This window comes from Melospiza melodia, chromosome 13, assembly GCF_035770615.1.
Source record: "Melospiza melodia melodia isolate bMelMel2 chromosome 13, bMelMel2.pri, whole genome shotgun sequence".
NCBI classification, from domain to species: domain Eukaryota; kingdom Metazoa; phylum Chordata; class Aves; order Passeriformes; family Passerellidae; genus Melospiza; species Melospiza melodia.
The window spans coordinates 20,567,473-20,585,814 of record NC_086206.1 but is presented as its reverse complement, the minus strand read 5'-3'; the positions used below and the strand labels follow the sequence as shown (position 1 = coordinate 20,585,814).

At 58.2% G+C, this 18,342-nt stretch overlaps 2 protein-coding genes across 7 annotated transcripts in view; one reads left to right on the top strand and one right to left on the bottom strand.

Annotated features, from left to right (window-relative positions):
* GSE1 (Gse1 coiled-coil protein) overlaps positions 1–8,495 on the top strand; it is a 105,262-nt gene extending 96,767 nt beyond the window's left edge. For 4 of the 6 annotated variants that reach the window (XM_063168141.1, XM_063168142.1, XM_063168146.1 and 1 more), the window contains 9 exons: positions 271–595; positions 2,155–2,735; positions 3,233–3,345; positions 3,995–4,265; positions 4,369–4,491; positions 4,598–4,966; positions 5,882–6,130; positions 6,497–6,600; positions 7,514–8,495. In XM_063168141.1, the coding sequence (XP_063024211.1) occupies positions 271–595; positions 2,155–2,735; positions 3,233–3,345; positions 3,995–4,265; positions 4,369–4,491; positions 4,598–4,966; positions 5,882–6,130; positions 6,497–6,600; positions 7,514–7,648 (2,270 nt within the window). In that variant the 3' untranslated portion in view covers positions 7,649–8,495. The remainder of the gene's footprint in view (positions 1–270; positions 596–2,154; positions 2,736–3,232; positions 3,346–3,994; positions 4,266–4,368; positions 4,492–4,597; positions 4,967–5,881; positions 6,131–6,496; positions 6,601–7,513) is intronic. The other 2 variants (XM_063168144.1, XM_063168143.1) reach the window with 1 other exon arrangement.
* A 2,818-nt stretch (positions 8,496–11,313) lies between these two features.
* On the bottom strand, positions 11,314–16,692 carry GINS2 (GINS complex subunit 2). The gene is made up of 5 exons (XM_063167577.1): positions 16,545–16,692; positions 15,311–15,425; positions 14,651–14,750; positions 13,247–13,373; positions 11,314–12,870 (listed from the first exon to the last, which is right to left on the bottom strand). Exons 1-5 carry the CDS (start codon positions 16,632–16,634, stop codon positions 12,745–12,747), a joined length of 558 nt encoding a protein of 185 aa, XP_063023647.1. The 5' UTR covers positions 16,635–16,692; the 3' UTR covers positions 11,314–12,744.
* Between the last annotated feature and the right edge of the window lie 1,650 nt (positions 16,693–18,342).

Below are 18,342 nucleotides of genomic sequence, written 5' to 3'. Positions count from 1 at the left end.
GGGAGGTGGCTGGGGACGGGGATGGGCTGTCCTGGCTGCCAGATTGCTTTGCCAGGAGCCCAGCTGCGGCAGCAGTGCCCGTGCCATCTGACTCGGGCTGGCCTGGCACCGTGCCCAGTGCGTGCCCAGCAGCTGGGCTGGCAGCGAGTGGGCAGACCCCTGAGCTGAGCTCTGACCGGTGGCTGCCCCACAGCTCCAGGTCCCTGCTCACCCCAAAATCCCCCCCTCTTTTGCACACCCTGACTCTCCATCACCCCTTTTCCACCGCAGACAAGCTCAAGGACTCGGTGCTGCCCACTCCGAAGCCCATCCAGCACCCTCTGCACCCTCCACCGGGCTCCCACCACCCCGTGCCCAGCCTCATCCCCAACCACAGCGTGTTCCCCCTGCCCGGGAGCAGCGCGGCCACGGCGCTGCTCATCCAGCGCACCAACGAGGAGGAGAAGTGGCTGGCCCGGCAGCGGCGGCTGCGCCAGGAGAAGGAGGATCGGCAGTCCCAGGTGTCGGAGTTCCGGCAGCAAGTGCTGGAGCAGCACCTGGACATAGGGCGTGCCCCCAGCCAGGCTGAGCCCGAGCACCGGCCCGAGCACCCCAGGTAGGGATGGGATGATTGGGCTGTGTTTTCCCGTGTCGCTGCTGTCCTTGCTGGAATATCTCTATCTTAGCTGGGGAGGACAAGGGAAAGAATGATAAGATGGGGGGAATGTCTTTATATAGAAAGAGGGCAGGGTTATGTGGGGTATTGGGAAGATGTTGTTCCCTGTGAGGGTGGGGAGGGCCTGGCACATGGTACCCAGAGAAGCTGTGGCTGCCTCATCCCTGAAAGTGTCCAAGGCCAGGTTGGACGGGGCTTTGAGCAATCTGCTCTTGTGGAAGGTGTCCCTGTCCATGGCAGGGGCTGGAATAGGATCATCTTTAAGGTCCTTTCGCCCCACACCATTCTGTGATGCCCTGATATTATGATTTATAGGCTTTTCCCCCCAACCTGTGGCTGTGCCCACCCCCTTACCCTCCTCTGCCCCACATCAGGCATCCACCACCCCTTGGCCGTGCCCCTCACACATCCCATGAGCCGAAGCCACAGTGCCTGGCCGGTGCCAGCGGGTTCCTGCCACGCAGTGCCAGCCAGGCCGGCTGTGCTGGCAGCGCCAGGCGTTCCCGGTGCCCGACATCTGCGCGGCGGCAGGCGCCGAGCCCGGGAGGTGGCCGGGGGCCAGCGGCGAGTGGCCAGGTGCTGCCCAGCCACCAGCCCCGCTAATTGCAGCTCCCCCCTCCCAGGCAGCGGGGCTGGGCGGTGGATGCCTCGTTTGGGGGGCACCTGTGCCAAGCCCGGGCAGTTTGGGGGGCAGCAGAGCGTGCCCACAGCCCCGGGTTGATCGACAGGGCCTTGCTCGCCCCCGTGGCTGAGCACTTCAGCGGTGCAGGCTCATCCAGGCAGCTCTGCCGCCTGCTCCCTTTGTTATTTTTGGGTATCCAGGGGATTAGCGCGGCTCATCGAGGATAATAAGGAGCGGATCACGGGGTGGCACAAAGGCGAGCGCCCGCCGCAGGCTCCCTTCCCATCCGCTCCTCCCACCCCAGAGCGGAGAGGAGGCAGCAAGGTCACCCCCAGACACCTGCAGCTGGGGATATTCCATGCCCATCCTTTTCCTGCATCCAGCACAGGGATGGATCCCGGGGGGCAGGCGGTGACTCCGTGGCGGCGCTGGGCTGAACTCGCTGCTCCGGGGCGCTGGAGCGGAAAAGTGTTAAATGCACAGCTTGGGCACATGAAATATTTATCCTGTGATGGGCTGGCTCCGGCTCCTGCTGTCAGAGGAGGGCTGTGCCGGGGTGCTGCCCTCGCCACGGGGCTGTGGCAGGGCTGGTGGCTGGCTTGTCCCCACGCCAGGGTCAAGGCTGGGGTCTCCAGCCCTGTGCTCCTGGGATGCAGCCACATCCATGCTCGACCTGCCCATGCACAGCCCTAACTCTGCCCCCATCCCTCAGGTTTGTGGCGTGGAGGGGACAAGTGTGGCAGCCCCACGTGCATAAACCACTCTGGGTGTTCCTAACAGGCGTGTTTTCCCCCAAAATCTCCCAGGGCTGGAGCGCTGCCAGCTCTCCATTGGCAGTGCCAGCTCCTCACTGCCCGGTGCTCTCCTCTCCCCGCAGGCTGGGATCGAGCCGCCACGAGCCGAGCAGCCGGGAGCCAGGGCAGCACTTTGGCGGGCCCCCACCCCTCATCTCCCCCAAACCCCAGCACCACCCCGTCACCACGTCCCTCTGGAACCCCGTCTCGCTGATGGAGAGCCCCCCCGACCCTCCCCGGCGCCTCCCCGAGCCCCACGCCCTCCACAGCCACCCGGCGCCCTTCGAGCCCGGCCGCCAGGGCATCCCTCTGGTGAAGGTGGAGCGGGTTTTCTGCCCGGAGAAGCTGGAGGAGGGCCCGAGGAAGAGGGATGCTCTGGAGAAATACCCGCCGGGACGGGAGCCCGGCGCCCCGGAGCACGGGGCCTTCACCCACACGCCCTTCCTAGCTGAGCTGGAAAAGTCCACTCAGAGCATCCTGAGCCAGCAGAGAGCCCCGGGCACGCCGTTCCCCGAGGCCAGCAAGCCCAGCTCGCCCTACAGGCCCCCCCAGCCCCGCGCCCAGGACCCCATGTACATCTACGACGAGTTCGTGCAGCAGCACCGCAGGCTGGTCAGCAAGCTGGACCTGGAGGAGCGGCGGCGGCGGGAGGCCCGTGAGAAAGGTGAGGGAGCAGGGGTGTCCCCCCCGGTACCGGGGGGCTCCCGGGGATGCCGGCGTTCCGAGCGCTCCGGTAAACCCTGCTGCGCCGCAGACGTGCCCCATGAATAAATGATGAACTGGAGCTAATAAGAGGGTTTTAAATATTGATGGCGCTGATGGAGTGGGGATGAGAACAGCGATGAGGAGGAGACAGAGAGCTGGGAGGGGCTGGAATTGCTGTCCCCGCTCCAGTGGGATGGGGGCTCCGCCACGGTGTCCCCAGCCTGTGCCCCGTTGACCCCCTGCCACCCGTCCCAGAGCGATGCCAAGAGGATACGCAGGGATGGGCCATGCCCTCCGAGGTGCCACAGCTGGTGGAGAAGGGACGGGGCTCCATTGGGTTGCACTCCCCACATCACTCCTCTCTGACATCCTACCCTGCTGCACTCCCGTCCCCAGTGGGGTTCCCCAGGTCCCCACGGTGTTCCCAGCCTCCCAGCAGCCTCTCCCCATCCCCAGGGTACTACTATGACCTGGATGACTCCTGTGACGACAGCGACGAGGAGGAGGTGCGGGCCCATCTCCGCTGCGTGGCTGAGCAGCCCCCGCTGAAGCTGGACACGTCCTCTGAGGTACTGGTGGCACACCTGTGCCCTCCCTGTCCCCTGGGGGAGCAGCCCCTCCTTTACACCAGTCCCCAGTGCCCAGTGTAGCCATCACCCCACATGTGTGCAGAGGCATGATGAGGGGGGGATGATGAGGATAGGGATGGAGATGGGGATGGAAGTGGGGATGGGAATGGGGATGGCAGTAAGGATGGGCACTGGAATGGGAATGGGGGTGGGATGAGGATGAGGATGAGGATGAGGATGGGGATAGGAATGGGAATGAAAATGAGGATGAGGGGAATGGGCATGAGAATGGGAGTGGGAATGGAGATGGGGATTGCAACAGGGATGAGGGTGGGCATAAGTATGGGGATGGAAATGGGGATGGATGGCAATAAGGATGGGCATTGGAACGGGAATGGGGTTGGGGTGAGGACGGGGATAGGAATGAGAATGAAAATGAGGATGAGGGGAACGGGCATGAGAATGGAGATGGGGAATGGAGATGGGGATGGGGATGGGAATGGAGATGGAGATTGCAACAGGGGTGAGTGTGGGCATGAGGATGGGAATAGGACTGAAGATGAGGATGGCAGTGGGCATGGCAGTGAGAACGGGGATGAAGGCGAGGATGGGGTGTGACCCTGCTCTGCTGTGCCCCTGCTCGCCCCAGAAGCTGGAGTTCCTGCAGCTCTTCGGGCTCACCACGCAGCAGCAGAAGGAGGAGCTGCTGAGCCAGAAGCGGCGCAAGCGGCGGCGGATGCTGCGGGAGCGGAGCCCCTCTCCGCCCACGGTGCAGAACAAGCGCCGCACGCCCTCGCCCCGCCTGCCCCTCTCCACGCGCTACAGCCCCGACGAGATGAACAACAGCCCCAACTTCGAGGAGAAGAAGCGCTTCCTCACCATCTTCAACCTCACGCACATCAGCGCCGAGAAGAGGAAAGGTAACAGCCGTGGCCCTGTGCACGCTGGGGCTGGGGGTGCTCTGGGGGATCTGCCTGGGGCCCTGAGCTCGCTCTGCTGAGCTGAGGCTACACTAAAGCTCAGCTTCCCATGCTGCAGACAAGGAGAAGCTGGTGGAGATGCTGCAGGCCATGAAGCAGAAGACCACGCCGGCCGCCGTGGTGGTGAAGAGCTCCCCGCGGGACAGCCCCGGTGCCCCCAGCACTGGTAAGCACCTCAACCCTTTCCTGGGTCTTGGGTTGGGGGGCACAGCTTTGCCTTGAGGGGCACACACAGTCCTGGCTGCAGCCAACTGCTCCTCCTCTTCCCAAAGAGCCTCCAGTGCCTCCGCTCCTGCTGGACCTGGACAAACCCGTGGGCATCGCCGTCTCCGTGCCGGAGGTGCCGAAGGTGGCAGAAGCCTCCAGGTTGGAGCAGCTGAGAGCCCAGGAGCCAGGCAGGCCCAAGGAGTCGGGCACGGCGCCGGAGAAGCCCCGGCTGAGCGATGGGCACCCGGGCAAGAAGGCTCTGAGCATCCTCAGCTACGTCAGGGGTCCCCTGCCCAAGGACATCCCGGTGCCGCTGTCCCACAGCATGAACGGCAAGAGCAAGCCCTGGGAGCCCTTCATTGCTGAGGAGTTTGCCCACCAGTTCCACGAGTCGGTGCTGCAGTCCACGCAGAAGGCGCTGCAGAAGCACAAAGGTAACGTTGGAAGTTGTTGGGAATTAAAGTCACTTAAGGAATCGTCAGCAAAGCCAAGTTTAGGGTAAAACCAGGATCACAACAAAGTTCGTTGGCAAGGTTCTCTCTCCTGTTTGTTGGATGGTTAAAGCGCTCTGAGAAAAAGCAAACAAAAATGCCAAGTCAATAAATAAACCCCAAATAATCTGTGTGGAGGCTGGAGGTGGGGGAAACAAAAGGATAGGAAAGGGTAAGGACAAAAAGGAATGTTGGAAGACCCTTGTGTTGAGTCACAAGTTCAGAGTAGATCTCTGTTCTAAACTGAGGCTGGACTTGATCAACAGGTTATGTTTAAAGGCTCAACAGCACTTAACTTAAATTTAACAGCACTAAAACTTAACAGCATTTAAACTTAATTGATAACTTAATTTAGCAAGGGATTCTTAGAGAATTTACTATACCACAAAACAATAACTTCCTTACAGGCCTAACTTACAAATCTAAAGTAATACAGTAATACTCTGCACTGAGTGCGGCGTTGAGCCCTCCTTGAATCCCTCCAGGGATGGGGACTCCACCACCTCTCAGGGCAGCTCCTTCCAGTGTTTAACAACTCTACCAATCAAGAAATTCTCCCTGATGTCCAGGAAAAGCGGCAGGGATGCAGGAGCCTGGTTGGGTACTGGGATATCACCCCCTTGTCCCCCACCAGGGTTTGGCACTGGCAGCCTCATTGCTGGAGCTAAAGATTAGGGACAATACAGCTCCAAAGCCTCCAAACTCACTCCACTGAGCGGCTGAAATAAATAAAATTTTCCCGGTGCACCAGGAGTGATAAAAACCCGCCAGTAATACCCCCAAAAAGTCTGTGAAGGGTGGAATTAATCCTCGAGGGGCTGAGGGGAGCGGGCAGGGGCTGACTGTGGCTGCCCACAGGGGGGACGGCGGCGGAGCAGAACCACAAGCTGGACACCTCCATCCACTACAACATCCCCGAGCTGCAGGCGCCCTCCCGCCTGGCCCCGCACAACGGCACGGCCGAGGCACCGCCCCTGCCCCGGGACTCCGAGGACGAGGAGGAGGAGGAGGAGGAGGAGGAAGACGAGGAAGAGGAGGAAGATTACCCCAGGCCCAAGTGGCAAGGGATCGAGGCAATTTTTGAAGCTTACCAGGAACATATAGAAGGTAAGGGGTGTTGGGCAGGGAGGGTGAAATGCCAGTTTGTGCTGTGGGAGGTGTCGCTGGTTTCTGCTGGGGTGGGCTGGGGAAGCACTGGGGGGGTCTCCAGCAGTGCAGGAGCAGCATGAGAGCAACAGGCAGTGTTGTTGTTTTTGCAAAAATTAATGTGTGCATGAAAAGTCAGCGTGTTCATAGCTGCCCAGTGTCCTCCCTGAAGGTTCCCCACGGGCAGTGCCAGGGTTGGGAACGCCCTGGGATGCTGGGGGCAATCACTGCTGGCTGGGCAGAGCCCAGAGCAGGGCTGGCACTCTCCGTGGGTGGTGCAGGGAGCTGGAGGAGCCGTGCTCAGCCCTTGTCCTTTGGCTGTTGCAGAACAAAACCTGGAGCGCCAGGTGCTGCAGACACAGTGCCGGCGGCTGGAGGCCCAGCACTACACCCTGAGCCTGACAGCTGAGCAGCTGTCACACAGCATGGCGGTGAGTGGGTGGGCACACAGTCCCTGGGCACACATCCCCTAGGTTTGCATCCCCTTGGACACCCATCCCCTGGGCACCCCATCCCTATGGCACACTATGCCCTGGGCACCAGGATCTGTGGGTGCCCAGCTTTCTTGGGATCTTCTTGGGCACCCCAATCCTCCCACAGCACACCCATCTACCTGCATTGCACCCATCCTGTGCAGTTCCCCATTCCCTGCTGTATCCCAAACACTGCACTGCCCATTCCCTGCAGCCCCCATGCCGTGCAGTGCCCCATCCATGCACTGCCCATTCCGTGCTCTTTCCCAAACCTTGCAGTGCCCATTCCCTGCAGTGCCCATTCCCTGTAGCACCCATTCCCTGTCCATTCCTTGCACTGCTCATTCCCTGTCATGACTGTTTCCTGCACTGCCCATCCCTTCACTGCCCCATTCCCTGTCCATTCCCTTCACTGCCCCATTCCCTGTTTCCTGCACTGCCCATCCCTGCACTGCCCCATTCCCTGCACTGCCCATCCCTTCACTGCCCCATTCCCTGTTTCCTGCACTGCCCATCCCTTCACTGCCCCATTCCCTGCCCATTCCCTGCACTGCCCATTCCCAGCACTGCCCCATTCCCTGTTTCCTGCACTGCCCCATTCCCTGTCCATTCCCTGCACTGCCCCATTCCCTGTTTCCTGCACTGCCCATCCCTTCACTGCCCCATTCCCTGCCCATTCCCTGGACTGCCCCATTCCCTGTCCATTCCCTGCACTGCCCCATTCCCTGTTTCCTGCACTGTCCATCCCTTCACTGCCCCATTCCCCGTCCATTCCCTGCACTGCCCATTCCCAGCACCCTCCCCAGCCTCTCCCCCTGCCGTTCCCCTCCCCTGGAGCTGTCTGACCATTCCCATTCCCTGCTGCCTGCAGGAGCTGAGGAGCCAGAAGCAGAAGATGGTGTCGGAGCGGGAGCGCCTGCAAGCCGAGCTGGATCACCTGCGGAAGTGCCTTGCCTTGCCTGCAATGCAGTGGTCTAGGGGTTACTTCAAGGGGTATCCCAGGTGACGCTCCTTGGGCCAGGCCGAACATATAGTCTAGAAATAATAATCTATTTTATTACCTTGAATATTTAATATTTTTCACTGGGAGGTTTGAAGCTACGAAAATAAAATTAAAAAAAAAAAAAAAAACAAAAACCGAACGGGAAAAAAAAAAAAACAAAAAAAAGAAGAAGAAGAAGAAGCCCAAACCATGACAACAAAATCATTAATAATAAAAGGAAGAAAACAAAACAAACAAAAAAAAAATAAAAAGAGAAATAAATCAATGGAGAATGTGCCATGCATGAAGCAAACGGGAGCCGGGAGGAGCCGGGAGCCCATCCCACGGCCAGCAGCCCCCGGCATGTCCCCTCCTGTCCCCTCCTCCGGGGGCTCTGAAGCGCCCCCCGCCACCCACCCACACTTTATAACGCTCATTTTTGTTGGTTCTTTGGTTCTTTTTTCTAAAAAAAAAAAAAAAAAAATAGAAAAAAAAAAAAAAAAAGGAAAGACAATGAAAAGACTCCACCGACAACACTAAACCCGGCGGGGCCCCGGGTGCTGCCGGATCCCGCTCCCAGCACGGCACCCCCAGCCCGGGGCTCCCCCTGGAAATGCACTTCGCTATCAACAAATAAAGTCAATAAACTGGTTGAAGGTCCCTTTTTGTTCCTGGTTGGTGGGGAAGGGGCAGGGACACGCGTGGGGTCACTTTGTCACCCCGGCTTTGGGATTGAGCAGGCGGAAAAAAAAGAGGAAAAAAATAAAAAGGTGCTTCAGCCTTGTACTGTGTATATATATTAAAAAACAACAAAGTTTTGTATGTTTTTATTGCTTTAATTATTGTTATAAAAAGCTTGCCTTTTTTTTAAGATGTTTCTGCTTTTTTTTTTCCTTTTTTTCCCCCCCTCCTTCTCCCTCCCTGTTTTTGCTTTCTTTCTAGTTTGTTTTCCTTTTTTTTTCATTTGGCAAAAGGATTAACTCTCTTTTAGTGTTTGTACTGCTGCTGGTCGGGCCAGAAAAGATATTGAAATGTTTTAAAAAGAATTGAAACCCAGGAAAAATAAATCCCCTTTTCCACTGGGGCAGGTCCTGTCCCACCACCAGGCCCTCGAGAAGCTGAGCCTTTCCACCCTTCTGTGTTTTTTTTTTATTTTTACCCTTTTTTCTTTGCTTTCTGGGGCTTTTTCTGCTCCAGCTGGGTCATCGTGGGTGTCACAGTGCTGGGTGGTGTCTGAGCCTTGCCCAGGCTCCATCTGCCAAAGGAAAAATCCCAAGGAATTGCGTGGAGAGGGTGGAGGGTTCAGGGGTGGGTGGCACTGGGGTGTCTTTGTCACCCCCAAAAAGTACCAAGACAATCAGAGCAGCTCTAAGGCAGTTTGGGCACAGGGAGAGCGGGTCCCGTGGGGTCTCGTGGTGGCACTTTGGGGACAATCCACGAGGAGCTGTGCCCGCAGGCGGGCAGGGATGTCCTGGTGCCACCAGGGTCAGGCCTGGTGCCATTTTTATCCTCTTGCTGAAAACCAGCGTGTGCCCCGCCTCCCCTCCCCCCGGGAGGGCCTTTTTTATTTGACTGTTATTTTTAAATTATTTATTAGAAATTGTTTTTAATTCGCCACGAGACCAGCTTCACATCTCTGGGAAAAGGTGACCTCTGCTTCCTGCTTTAAATTCCCTCGTTGCACTGGCAAAGGAAAGCATTAACCCCCCCACGCCCCCCCTGCTCCCTGCTCTCTCATTGGCTTCACCAAACACACACAAAAAAAAAAGAGAAAAAAAAAGCTGGGCAAGATTAAAAAGCAAAACGCCCTTGTGACAGAAATTAGTTTAATCTTTTTTAAATCCCCAATTGCCTCGCCAGCCTCTGGCCTCGCCGCTGCCAGCTCCGGGCTTCGAAGGGAATTTTAACACGGCAAAATTCGCTGCTTTCCCTTCCTGTGTGCCGTGGCAGAGGGAGGGGGAAGAAGGCAGGGATGGAAAATCATTGGCAATTTATCCCTCGCCGTGCTGAGGAGCCTGGCTGGGATGCAGCCTTGCTTTGTAGCAGCTCCTGTGCTGATTTTCCCTCCTCACCAGCCTGGATTCTGGGTTTTTGGACCAATTTCCCCCCCATCCTGGGGTTGTGGTGAGAATTTGTGTCCGTGCAGAATTGCTGGAGCAGCTGTGCCAGAGCCTGGAAGGGCTGGGAGGAAGGAGAGGACGGCAGAGCCTGCTGGGGGCAGGTTGGATGCTGTGAAAGAAAACAAAAAAAAAAAACGCCAAAAAAGGAGAAAAACCCAACCCTAAACATGTTCGAAGTGTACCTTGTTGGAATTAATTGTAATGTAATATATTATTTGTTGACTGTAGTAAATAGGTATTTATGAATTTATTGCTGTAATTCCTGAAAACATCCCCAAAAAAAACCCCCAAATAAACTCTTCCTCAACGACGGCAAGGAATCCTTTCTCCCTGGGGAAGGCAGCCCTGCTCCGAGCACAGCTCCTGCCGTCATTCCTGCCATCCTCCCGCCGTGCCAGCCCCCGGGTGGGCAGGAATGGCACAGGAATGGCACAGGAATGGCACAGATGGCAGCGGGAGCCCGGCCCAGGTGCTCGGGAAGGGCAGCGCTGGCAGCCTGGCACCCCGGGGCACCACTGGGAATAACGAGAGCTGCCAACAGCACGGCCCTGCTGCGGCCACAGCCCGCCTGGATCCGCCTGGATCCGCCTGGATCCTGTTCCAGATCCTCCCTGGATCGTGCCCTGGAGCCTGTGTAGATCCTGCTTGAGTCTTGCCCTGGATCGTGCCCTAGATCCTGTCTGGATTCTGCTTGAATCCTGCTCTGGATTCTTCCTGGATCCTGCTTGAATCCTAGCCTAGGTTCCGCCTGGGTCCTGCCCTAGATCCTGTCTGTATCCTGCCCCAGATCCTGCCCTGAATCCTGCTTGGATCTTGCCCTGGATCCTGCCCCAAATCCTGCCTGGATCCTGCTCTAGATCCTGGCTGAATCCTGCCTGGATCCTGCCCTGGATCCTGCTCAAATCCTGTCCTGGATCCTGCTTGAATCCTGCTCTAGATCCTGGCTGAATCCTGCCTGGATCGTGCTTGAATCCTGTCCTGGATCCTGCTTGAATCCTCCCCCAGATCCTGCCTGGATCCTGCCCTAGATCCTGCTTGAATCTTGCCTGGATCCTGCCCTAGATCCTGTCTGAATCCTGCCCTGGATTCTGCTTGGATCCTGCCCCCAATCCTGCCGCAGATCCTGCTAGAATCCTGCCCTGGATCCTGCCCCAGATCCTGTCCGAATCCCACCTGAATCCTGCTCTGGATCCTGCCTGGATTCTGCCCTGGACCTGCCAGGATCCTGCCTGAATCCTGCCCTGGATCCCACCTAGATTCTGCCCTAGATCCTGCCTGAATCCTGTCAGGATTCTGCCTGGATCCTGTCTAAATCTTACCTGAATCCTGCCCCAAATCCTACCTGGATTCTGCCCTGAATCCCTCCAGGATCCTGCCCTGGATCTTGCCTGGATCCTGCCCTGAATCCCACCTGGATCCTGCCCAGGACTCTGCCCTGACTCCCTCCAGGATCCTGCCCTGGATGCTGCCCTTGCCTGTCCCTCTGCCGCAGGGAAACGGGCCCGGAGCCAAAGGGGAGCTGCGGGATTTTCCAAGCATTGTTTGTGACACAGCCCAGGATTCATCTGATGCCTTTCTTCAGCTGCAATTATTTTATTATTATCTTTTTTTTTTTTTTCACAGACAGCTTCAGATTAAAACCCCAAATATTACAAAAATAAAGCTGGTTGATATTCTGGTATTTCCCCACAGCCTGGCATCTGAGAGGGAAAACCATTTTCTTTTGTCCTTCTCCAAAGAGCATATGGATCTGCTTCCCAGCTGATCTCCCCAGCAGACACCTCATTGCCGCCACATCTTCCCTTCTTTCTCCTTTTTCTTTTTTTTTTTTTTTTTTATTTTTTTCCCCAAGGCTCTGAGGAAATCCATGGAAGCACCGCCCCGAAATTTCTGCCTTTCAAGGCAGTGTGTGGCCTGTGCTGCCCTCAGAAGTTCCCTCGCTGAAGTACAACCCGAGAGATCCGCCCAGAGTCACCGGGGAGAGGCTGCACAGCTGCCACCCTGCCCGGGGCCCCGAGGGGACACGGGGACAGTGGCACCGCCCCAGGGGACGTGGGGACAGTGGCACCGCCTGCTCTTTGTGCCCCGAGGGGACACGGGGACAGTGGCACCACTTTTCTAGTCCGGAGGGGACAGAGAACAGTGGTACTGCCCTGATCTTCATGCCCCAAGGGGACATGGGGACAGTGGCACCACTCCAAGGAGACATGGGGACAGTGGCACCACCCTAAGGGGACATGGGGACAGTGGCACCACCTTCTCTCTGTGCCCAGAGGGGACATGGGGACAGTGCCACTGTCCTCTCTTCGTGCCCCGAGGGGACATGGGGACAGTGCCACTGTCCTCTTCTCGTGCTCTGAGGCACACAGGGACAGTGGCACTGGGATCTTCATGCCCTGCAGGGACACTGCAGTGGGGACACTTGGACAATGCTCTGTTGGTGCCCTGTGGGGACATGGTGCCACCATGCCAGGGGACACAAGGAGTGTTTAATGGGCAGGATGTGGTGACAGAGCTGGGGTCACAAGAGTTGTGCCACAGGTAAGGGGATGTGGTGACACCACACTGAGAGGCACCTGGACTGGGACAAGGACAGGACATGGTGACTCCAAGGGGGAAGATAGACAGGACAGAGTGACAAAGAGCTGATGTCCCCAAGCTCACCCTGTGCCCTGCATCACCCTCAGTGCCACATCCCAGAGCTGTAAATAGGGAAAGGGACATGGACAGGGCCGGACCCTGAACAAAGCTGTGTTTTGGGGGATGACAAAAAGGTAGGGAGGGCGTAAAAGTGCCCCAAAAGGGGGTGGGGACAACCCCAGGATGGAGAGTAAAAACCCCTGGGGGAGGGAGGGCAAAAAGCCCCTGCACCAGGCTCTGGGGATGCTGCAGCAGCTCTGGAGCAATTCCCGCCCAGCCCTGAGGGGAGGTTTGAGGGCTGGCAGTCCCTGCAGGGAGGTGGGGGCTGCCCAGGTGAAGCAGCTCCTTCCCAGCTCCCCGTCAGAAGTCCTGGGAGTGGGAGCCCTCGCCAGGCTGGAGGTTGGTCCGGAGCTTGTACATGTGATCCAAGGCCTGGGTGAGGAAAGTCCCAGTGGTGTTGATCTCCATCAGGGTTAAGTTATCCAGCTGGAAGGGCAAACAACAGGATTGGAGAAGACCAGGTACTTGTGAAGCAGCTCACAGCTCCCTTTGGTAACACCCCAAGGGACCGACCCAGCTGCCAGCCCTGGGCAAGAGAAGCACCCAAGCACCATTTCAGGAGCACTCCCCATGCCTGGAAGCCCTCAAGGACAAGCTGGATGGGGCTTGCAGCTCCCTGGTCTACGGCAAAGTGTGGAAAGGGGCAGAACGAGATCTTTAAGAGCCAACCCAAACCATCCCATGACTCCTCAAAAGGTTCAATACCCACCTCCAGCTCCTCAGCGACACACCCACAACCCAGGCCAAGCATTCCCCTTTTCCCTCAGCACCCCAGACCCCTCCTGGGGGGCTCCTGGCCCACCTTGGCGTGAGCCTCCTGCTGCCGCACGAAGCTGTCGGCGGACAGGCGCAGCTTGGCCATGCGCGTGTCCCACGTGTCCTTCACCAGCGTCCGGATCTCGTCCGCCCTGGGGATGTTGTCAGAGGCACTGGGGCAGGAAAAGGCAGGGCAGGCTCAGGGCAGGCTCTGAGGGGGGTGTGGTTGTGCCACCGAGGGGTTATGTCACCCAGTGGTGGTGTCACTGTGCGGCGTTGTCACCGCCTCACCCCACCCTGAGCCTGTAGGACAGTTTGCTAAAAACCTGAGACTCCACACTAAAACCCCCTCTGCTCCTTGCCTGCAACTCCACACTAAAACCCCCTCTGCTCCTTGCCTGCAGCTCCACACTAAAATCCTCTCTGCTCCTTGTCTGCAGCTCCACACCAAAGCCCCCTCTGCTCCTTGTCTGCAGCTCCACACCAAAACCCCCTCTGCTCCTTGTCTGCAGCTCCACACCAAAACCCCCTCTGCCCCTTGTCTGCAGCTCCACACCAAAACCCCCTCTGCCCCTTGTCCTGCTGGCGTTTCTGGGATGGGTTCTTTCCCCAGGAATGCTCAGCTCCAATGCAGCAGCTGGCTGTCACTGGAATCCTTCTGCTCTTTAATTGCCCAGCTGGTACAAGGCACACAGAGGGCCCCAAACCTGGGGAACCCAAGGGCTCAGGCAGGATGGAATCCCCACCTCGGGGCTCCATCAGGGAGATTTAAGCTGGAAGGGCAGGATGGGATGTGCCCCATCACCCCATGAAGGCCACTCAGTGCTGCCATAAGGAGCTGGGAGACAGGATGGATGCACAGGGACAGAGCTGTCAGGGCTGCTGCAGCGTGCTGGGAAGGAGCAGCACGCCAGGAGCCTCCTCTCCAAGGGGGAAAAGCCAGAGCTGGAATGCCCACCCTGCTTAATGGAGGGCTTAAAAAGTCAGCAGAGCCCTCGCCGAGACAAATCCCAGCCAGCAGATTTCACAAGTGAAATGCCTCAGCAGGCAGGAGCTCAGGCTCGGAATATCCCCGGCCTCCTGCTTCCCAGGCTGAGGCAAGAGGAGCTTTCCTCCTGAAGGAGAGCCAAGCAAGGAGCCTGGAGGCTGCTGAACAGATTGCAGCACGGAGCGTGTGGCGGCTCCTCCAGGCCTCCACGCTGAGCTGCTGCTCAATAAAGCAGCACAGCCCCAATTATGAGGCCACGGAGGAGCCATCCCCGAGCTTCTGAGAGGCAGAGTCACCAGCAGGGAAGCGCTGCTGCGAAATCCTGGCAGGCTGAGGGATGAAAGCTCCCTCAACTCTCCCTTTCCCCACCGCCCCGCGGGGCTGCTGCCAAGCAAAGCTTGAAAAATGCTCCCTGCTCACACCAAGTGGGGTGGAAAATGGCCCAGCCCAGCTCCTACTCACTAGTTCAGCAGCAGCTTGGTGAGCTCCATGTAGTAGGGACTGGGCATTGGGGTGAAGGTGTCCTCCTTCTGCTCCTGATCCCGGATTTCCTCCAGTTTCCCTAAAACACAACCAGGGATGCTCAGCTCTTGCCAGGCTTTCAATGCTCCAGGGGTGTTTTCCCTCCTCCCCAGGAAAATCCACGCTGTTTCTGCAGGATCAGGACATGGATGCCTCCAAGGTCTCCCTCCTCACAGAGATTTGCCCAGGAATTGGTGATAGGATGAGAGGAAACAGCCTCAGGTTTAGGTTGGACATCAGAATTCCTGGACTGAAAGGGTGGTTAAACACTGGAAGGGGCTGCCCAGGGAGGTTTGAAGTCTCCATCCCTGGAGGTGGTGACAAGATGGGCACAAGCTGATGAGGTTGGAGGTATTTTCCAACCTAAAAAAATCTGGGATTCTGTGACCCAAAGTCCCTAAAACTTCTTCTGAGCAAGTCTCACCACCCCTCAAAGTAAACAAAAAACTCCAGTGGTGGGACATGAGATCCTTCTGTCTCAGCTGCTTTGTGTTTTTGAACTAAGCTCCCCACTAATGGTGAAAAACAGATTATTTTTAATTTCATGTTTGCACTGCACCCACTGAAGGCCAGAGCTGGAGCCAGAGCCTCCATCCTCACCAACATCCATCCACTCTGGGGGAATGAGCCGACACTTCTGCCTCTGCTTCAGATTAATGGCCAACCACACAGGCACTTCCACTGGCAAGCCAGGATTGAAGGGACCCAGATCTCCCTGGAAAACAAATTAAGGATGAGAGGCAGGCAACAACCACGGCTTGGACTGCACAGAACTCTGCTAATGTGGTGAGAGTTTCCAGAGGATCTGGAAAAGCCTGAGTCAAACATTTGATCCTGCATTTCCTCCTCTCACTTCCCAGAATTTCTGCTCTCATCTCCCTTGAGAAGGAATAACTGTTTCCAGCACATTTTCTATTCCAAGGCGTTTCAGAGGAGTTCAAACTCCATCTCCCTGGACATGCAGTTCCCAGAGGCTCCCCAGGTTCTGGTCAGCCCCAGGACAGCCGGACACCCCCAGCTGGGGCTCAGGGTCCCCCCTGAGATGTGAGGGACAGCACAGCTCCCTCCAAACCTCCTGGGGGCTGCTCCTCTGCCTCTTCTCACAACCCTCTGCCTGTCATTCCTGAATCCCTCCATCCCAAATCCATCCCCCATCTCCTCCCCCTGTTCCCAAACACCCCAGACCCACCCTCATCCCCACAGACCCATCTTAATCCCCTCAGACCCACCCTCATCCCCTCACCCCCACCCCAATACCCCCAGTCCCACCCCAATACCCCCAGACCCACCCCAATCCCCTCAGACCCACCCTCATCCCCTCAGATCCACCCCAATCCCCTCAGACCCACCCCAATCCCCTCAGACCCACCCCAATACCCCCAGACCCACCCCAATCCCCTCAGACCCACCCTCATCCCCTCAGATCCACCCCAATCCCCTCAGACCCACCCCAATCCCCTCAGACCCACCCCAATACCCCCAGACCCACCCCAATCCCCTCAGACCCACCCTCATCCCCTCAGACCCACCCTCATCCCCTCAGATCCACCCTCATCCCCCCAGACCCACCCCAATCCCCTCAGACCCACTCTCATCCCCTCAGACCCATCCCAATCCCCCCAGCTCCTCTCCCTCACCCCCCCAGCTCCAGCACCTCAATCCCAGTCCCTCAAACCCCATTCCCCAGACCCAAACCTTGCCCCCAAGACCCACCCAGACCAACCCAGACCCGTTCACGGTCACCCCAGGCCGTGTTCCCAAGGCCCCAGGCCCGTTCCAGCCCCCTCAGCCCAGCCCAGCCCAGCCCAGCCCAGCCCAGCCCGGCCCTGCCAACCCCGATGAGGTGCATCCGGTCGAGGCTGAAGTTGGGCACGATCGTCACCAGCTCCTTCTCGGCCAGGAACTCCACCTCGGCCGGCTCCATGGGCCCGGGCCGGCCCAGCCGGGATCGGAGCGGAACCGGGATCGAACCGGGGCCGAGCCCGCCCTCGCTCCCTATTGGCTGCGCAGCCCCCAGGCCCCGCCCACCGCTTCCCGCTCCTGCCGCCCGGCGCGTTTTCGCGGTTTTCAGGGGAGGCGGAGCCTGGCGCGGCGCGGAGCACGCTGATTGGCTGTCCCCGTCTGTTGCCGTGGCGCACGCCTCTCTGATTGGCCGTCCTGCGCGCGGCGCGCTCTGGCCGCGGCCCCGCGGGGGGAGGTCCGGATGGGAGCACGGGGACCAATCGCGGCGCTCCCCGCGGGCGCTCGGCCAATCAGCGCTCGGCACTTGTTGCCGGGGCGCCGAGGGAGTGGCGGAGCCCGCTGCTGTCGCCCTCTGGCGGCCGGGAGCGGCATCGACCCCGAGGCTGCGATGAGTGACACCGACTGTGATAGGTGACACGGATTGTGCTGGGTGACCCGGGCCGTGTGTGGCTGTCCCTGGGCTGTCCCTGGTGCCCAGGCCCCAGCAGCCTCCCTCCTGTGCAGGCACCAGCAGCAGTGTCCGTCTGTCTGTCTGTTCAGTGGCCCCTGTGCAGACACTCATGCTTAGGCACCTGCCATCACTCACCTGTCCCTTTCCTCTGCTCCCCATCCATCCATCCATCATCCATCCATCCATCCATCCATCCATCCATCCATCCATCCATCCATCCATCCATCATCCATCCATCCATCCATCCATCCATCCATCCATCCATCCATCCATCATCCATCCATCCATCCATCCATCCATCATCCATCCATCCATCATCCATCCATCCATCCATCCATCCATCATCCATCCATCATCCATCCATCCATCCATCCATCCATCCATCATCCATCCATCCATCCATCCATCCATCATCCGTCCATCCATCCATCCATCATTCATCCATCCATCCATCCATCCATCCATCCATCCATCCATCCATCCATCATCCATCCATCCATCCATCCATCATCCATCCATCCATCCATCCATCCATCATCCATCCATCCATCCATCCATCCATCCATCCATCCATCCATCATCCATCCATCCATCCATCCATCCATCCATCCATCCATCCATCCATCCATCATCCATCATCCATCCCCACACCCACACCCAGCTCAGCCAAGTGGTTTCTGGATGATTTTGGGGTGGGGGTTGCATCCCATTTGCAAGTCCAAATCCACCTCTCCCAGTCCCTCTCCCAAACCACCTCGGGCTCAGCCCTGGGACCACCCATGGATCATCCACCACCCTTGGGATGAGCGTTACCCCCATCCTGGTGTGGGATCCAGGCCCTGGGCACCCCCAGCCCACCGTCCCCATGGGTGGCACAAGGAGGGTCCCCGAGCTCCGTTCCCAGAGCAGCCCCCGGTGCCGCCAGCACGTTCTGGGCGCTCCGGGAGCGTCTCCCCCACGCTGCGCTCCCCTCGCGTGTCTTTTGCCATCTGCTGCTGTCATTAAAAAATTAAATTTCCATCTGCTTTCACACTCCCGCCTCTCCCGCCGGCTCCGGTGCCGCCGCTCCCCGGGAAGCGTCGCCCCCGGCTCCGGGCCGGGATGGATCCCTGTCCTGATCCCGATCCCGATCCCGCGGGATGCAGGTGACACTGGTGGGATGCAGGTGACACCGCCAAGTTCATTTTCCCGCCGCTGTTTGCTGAAATGGATCCTTCAG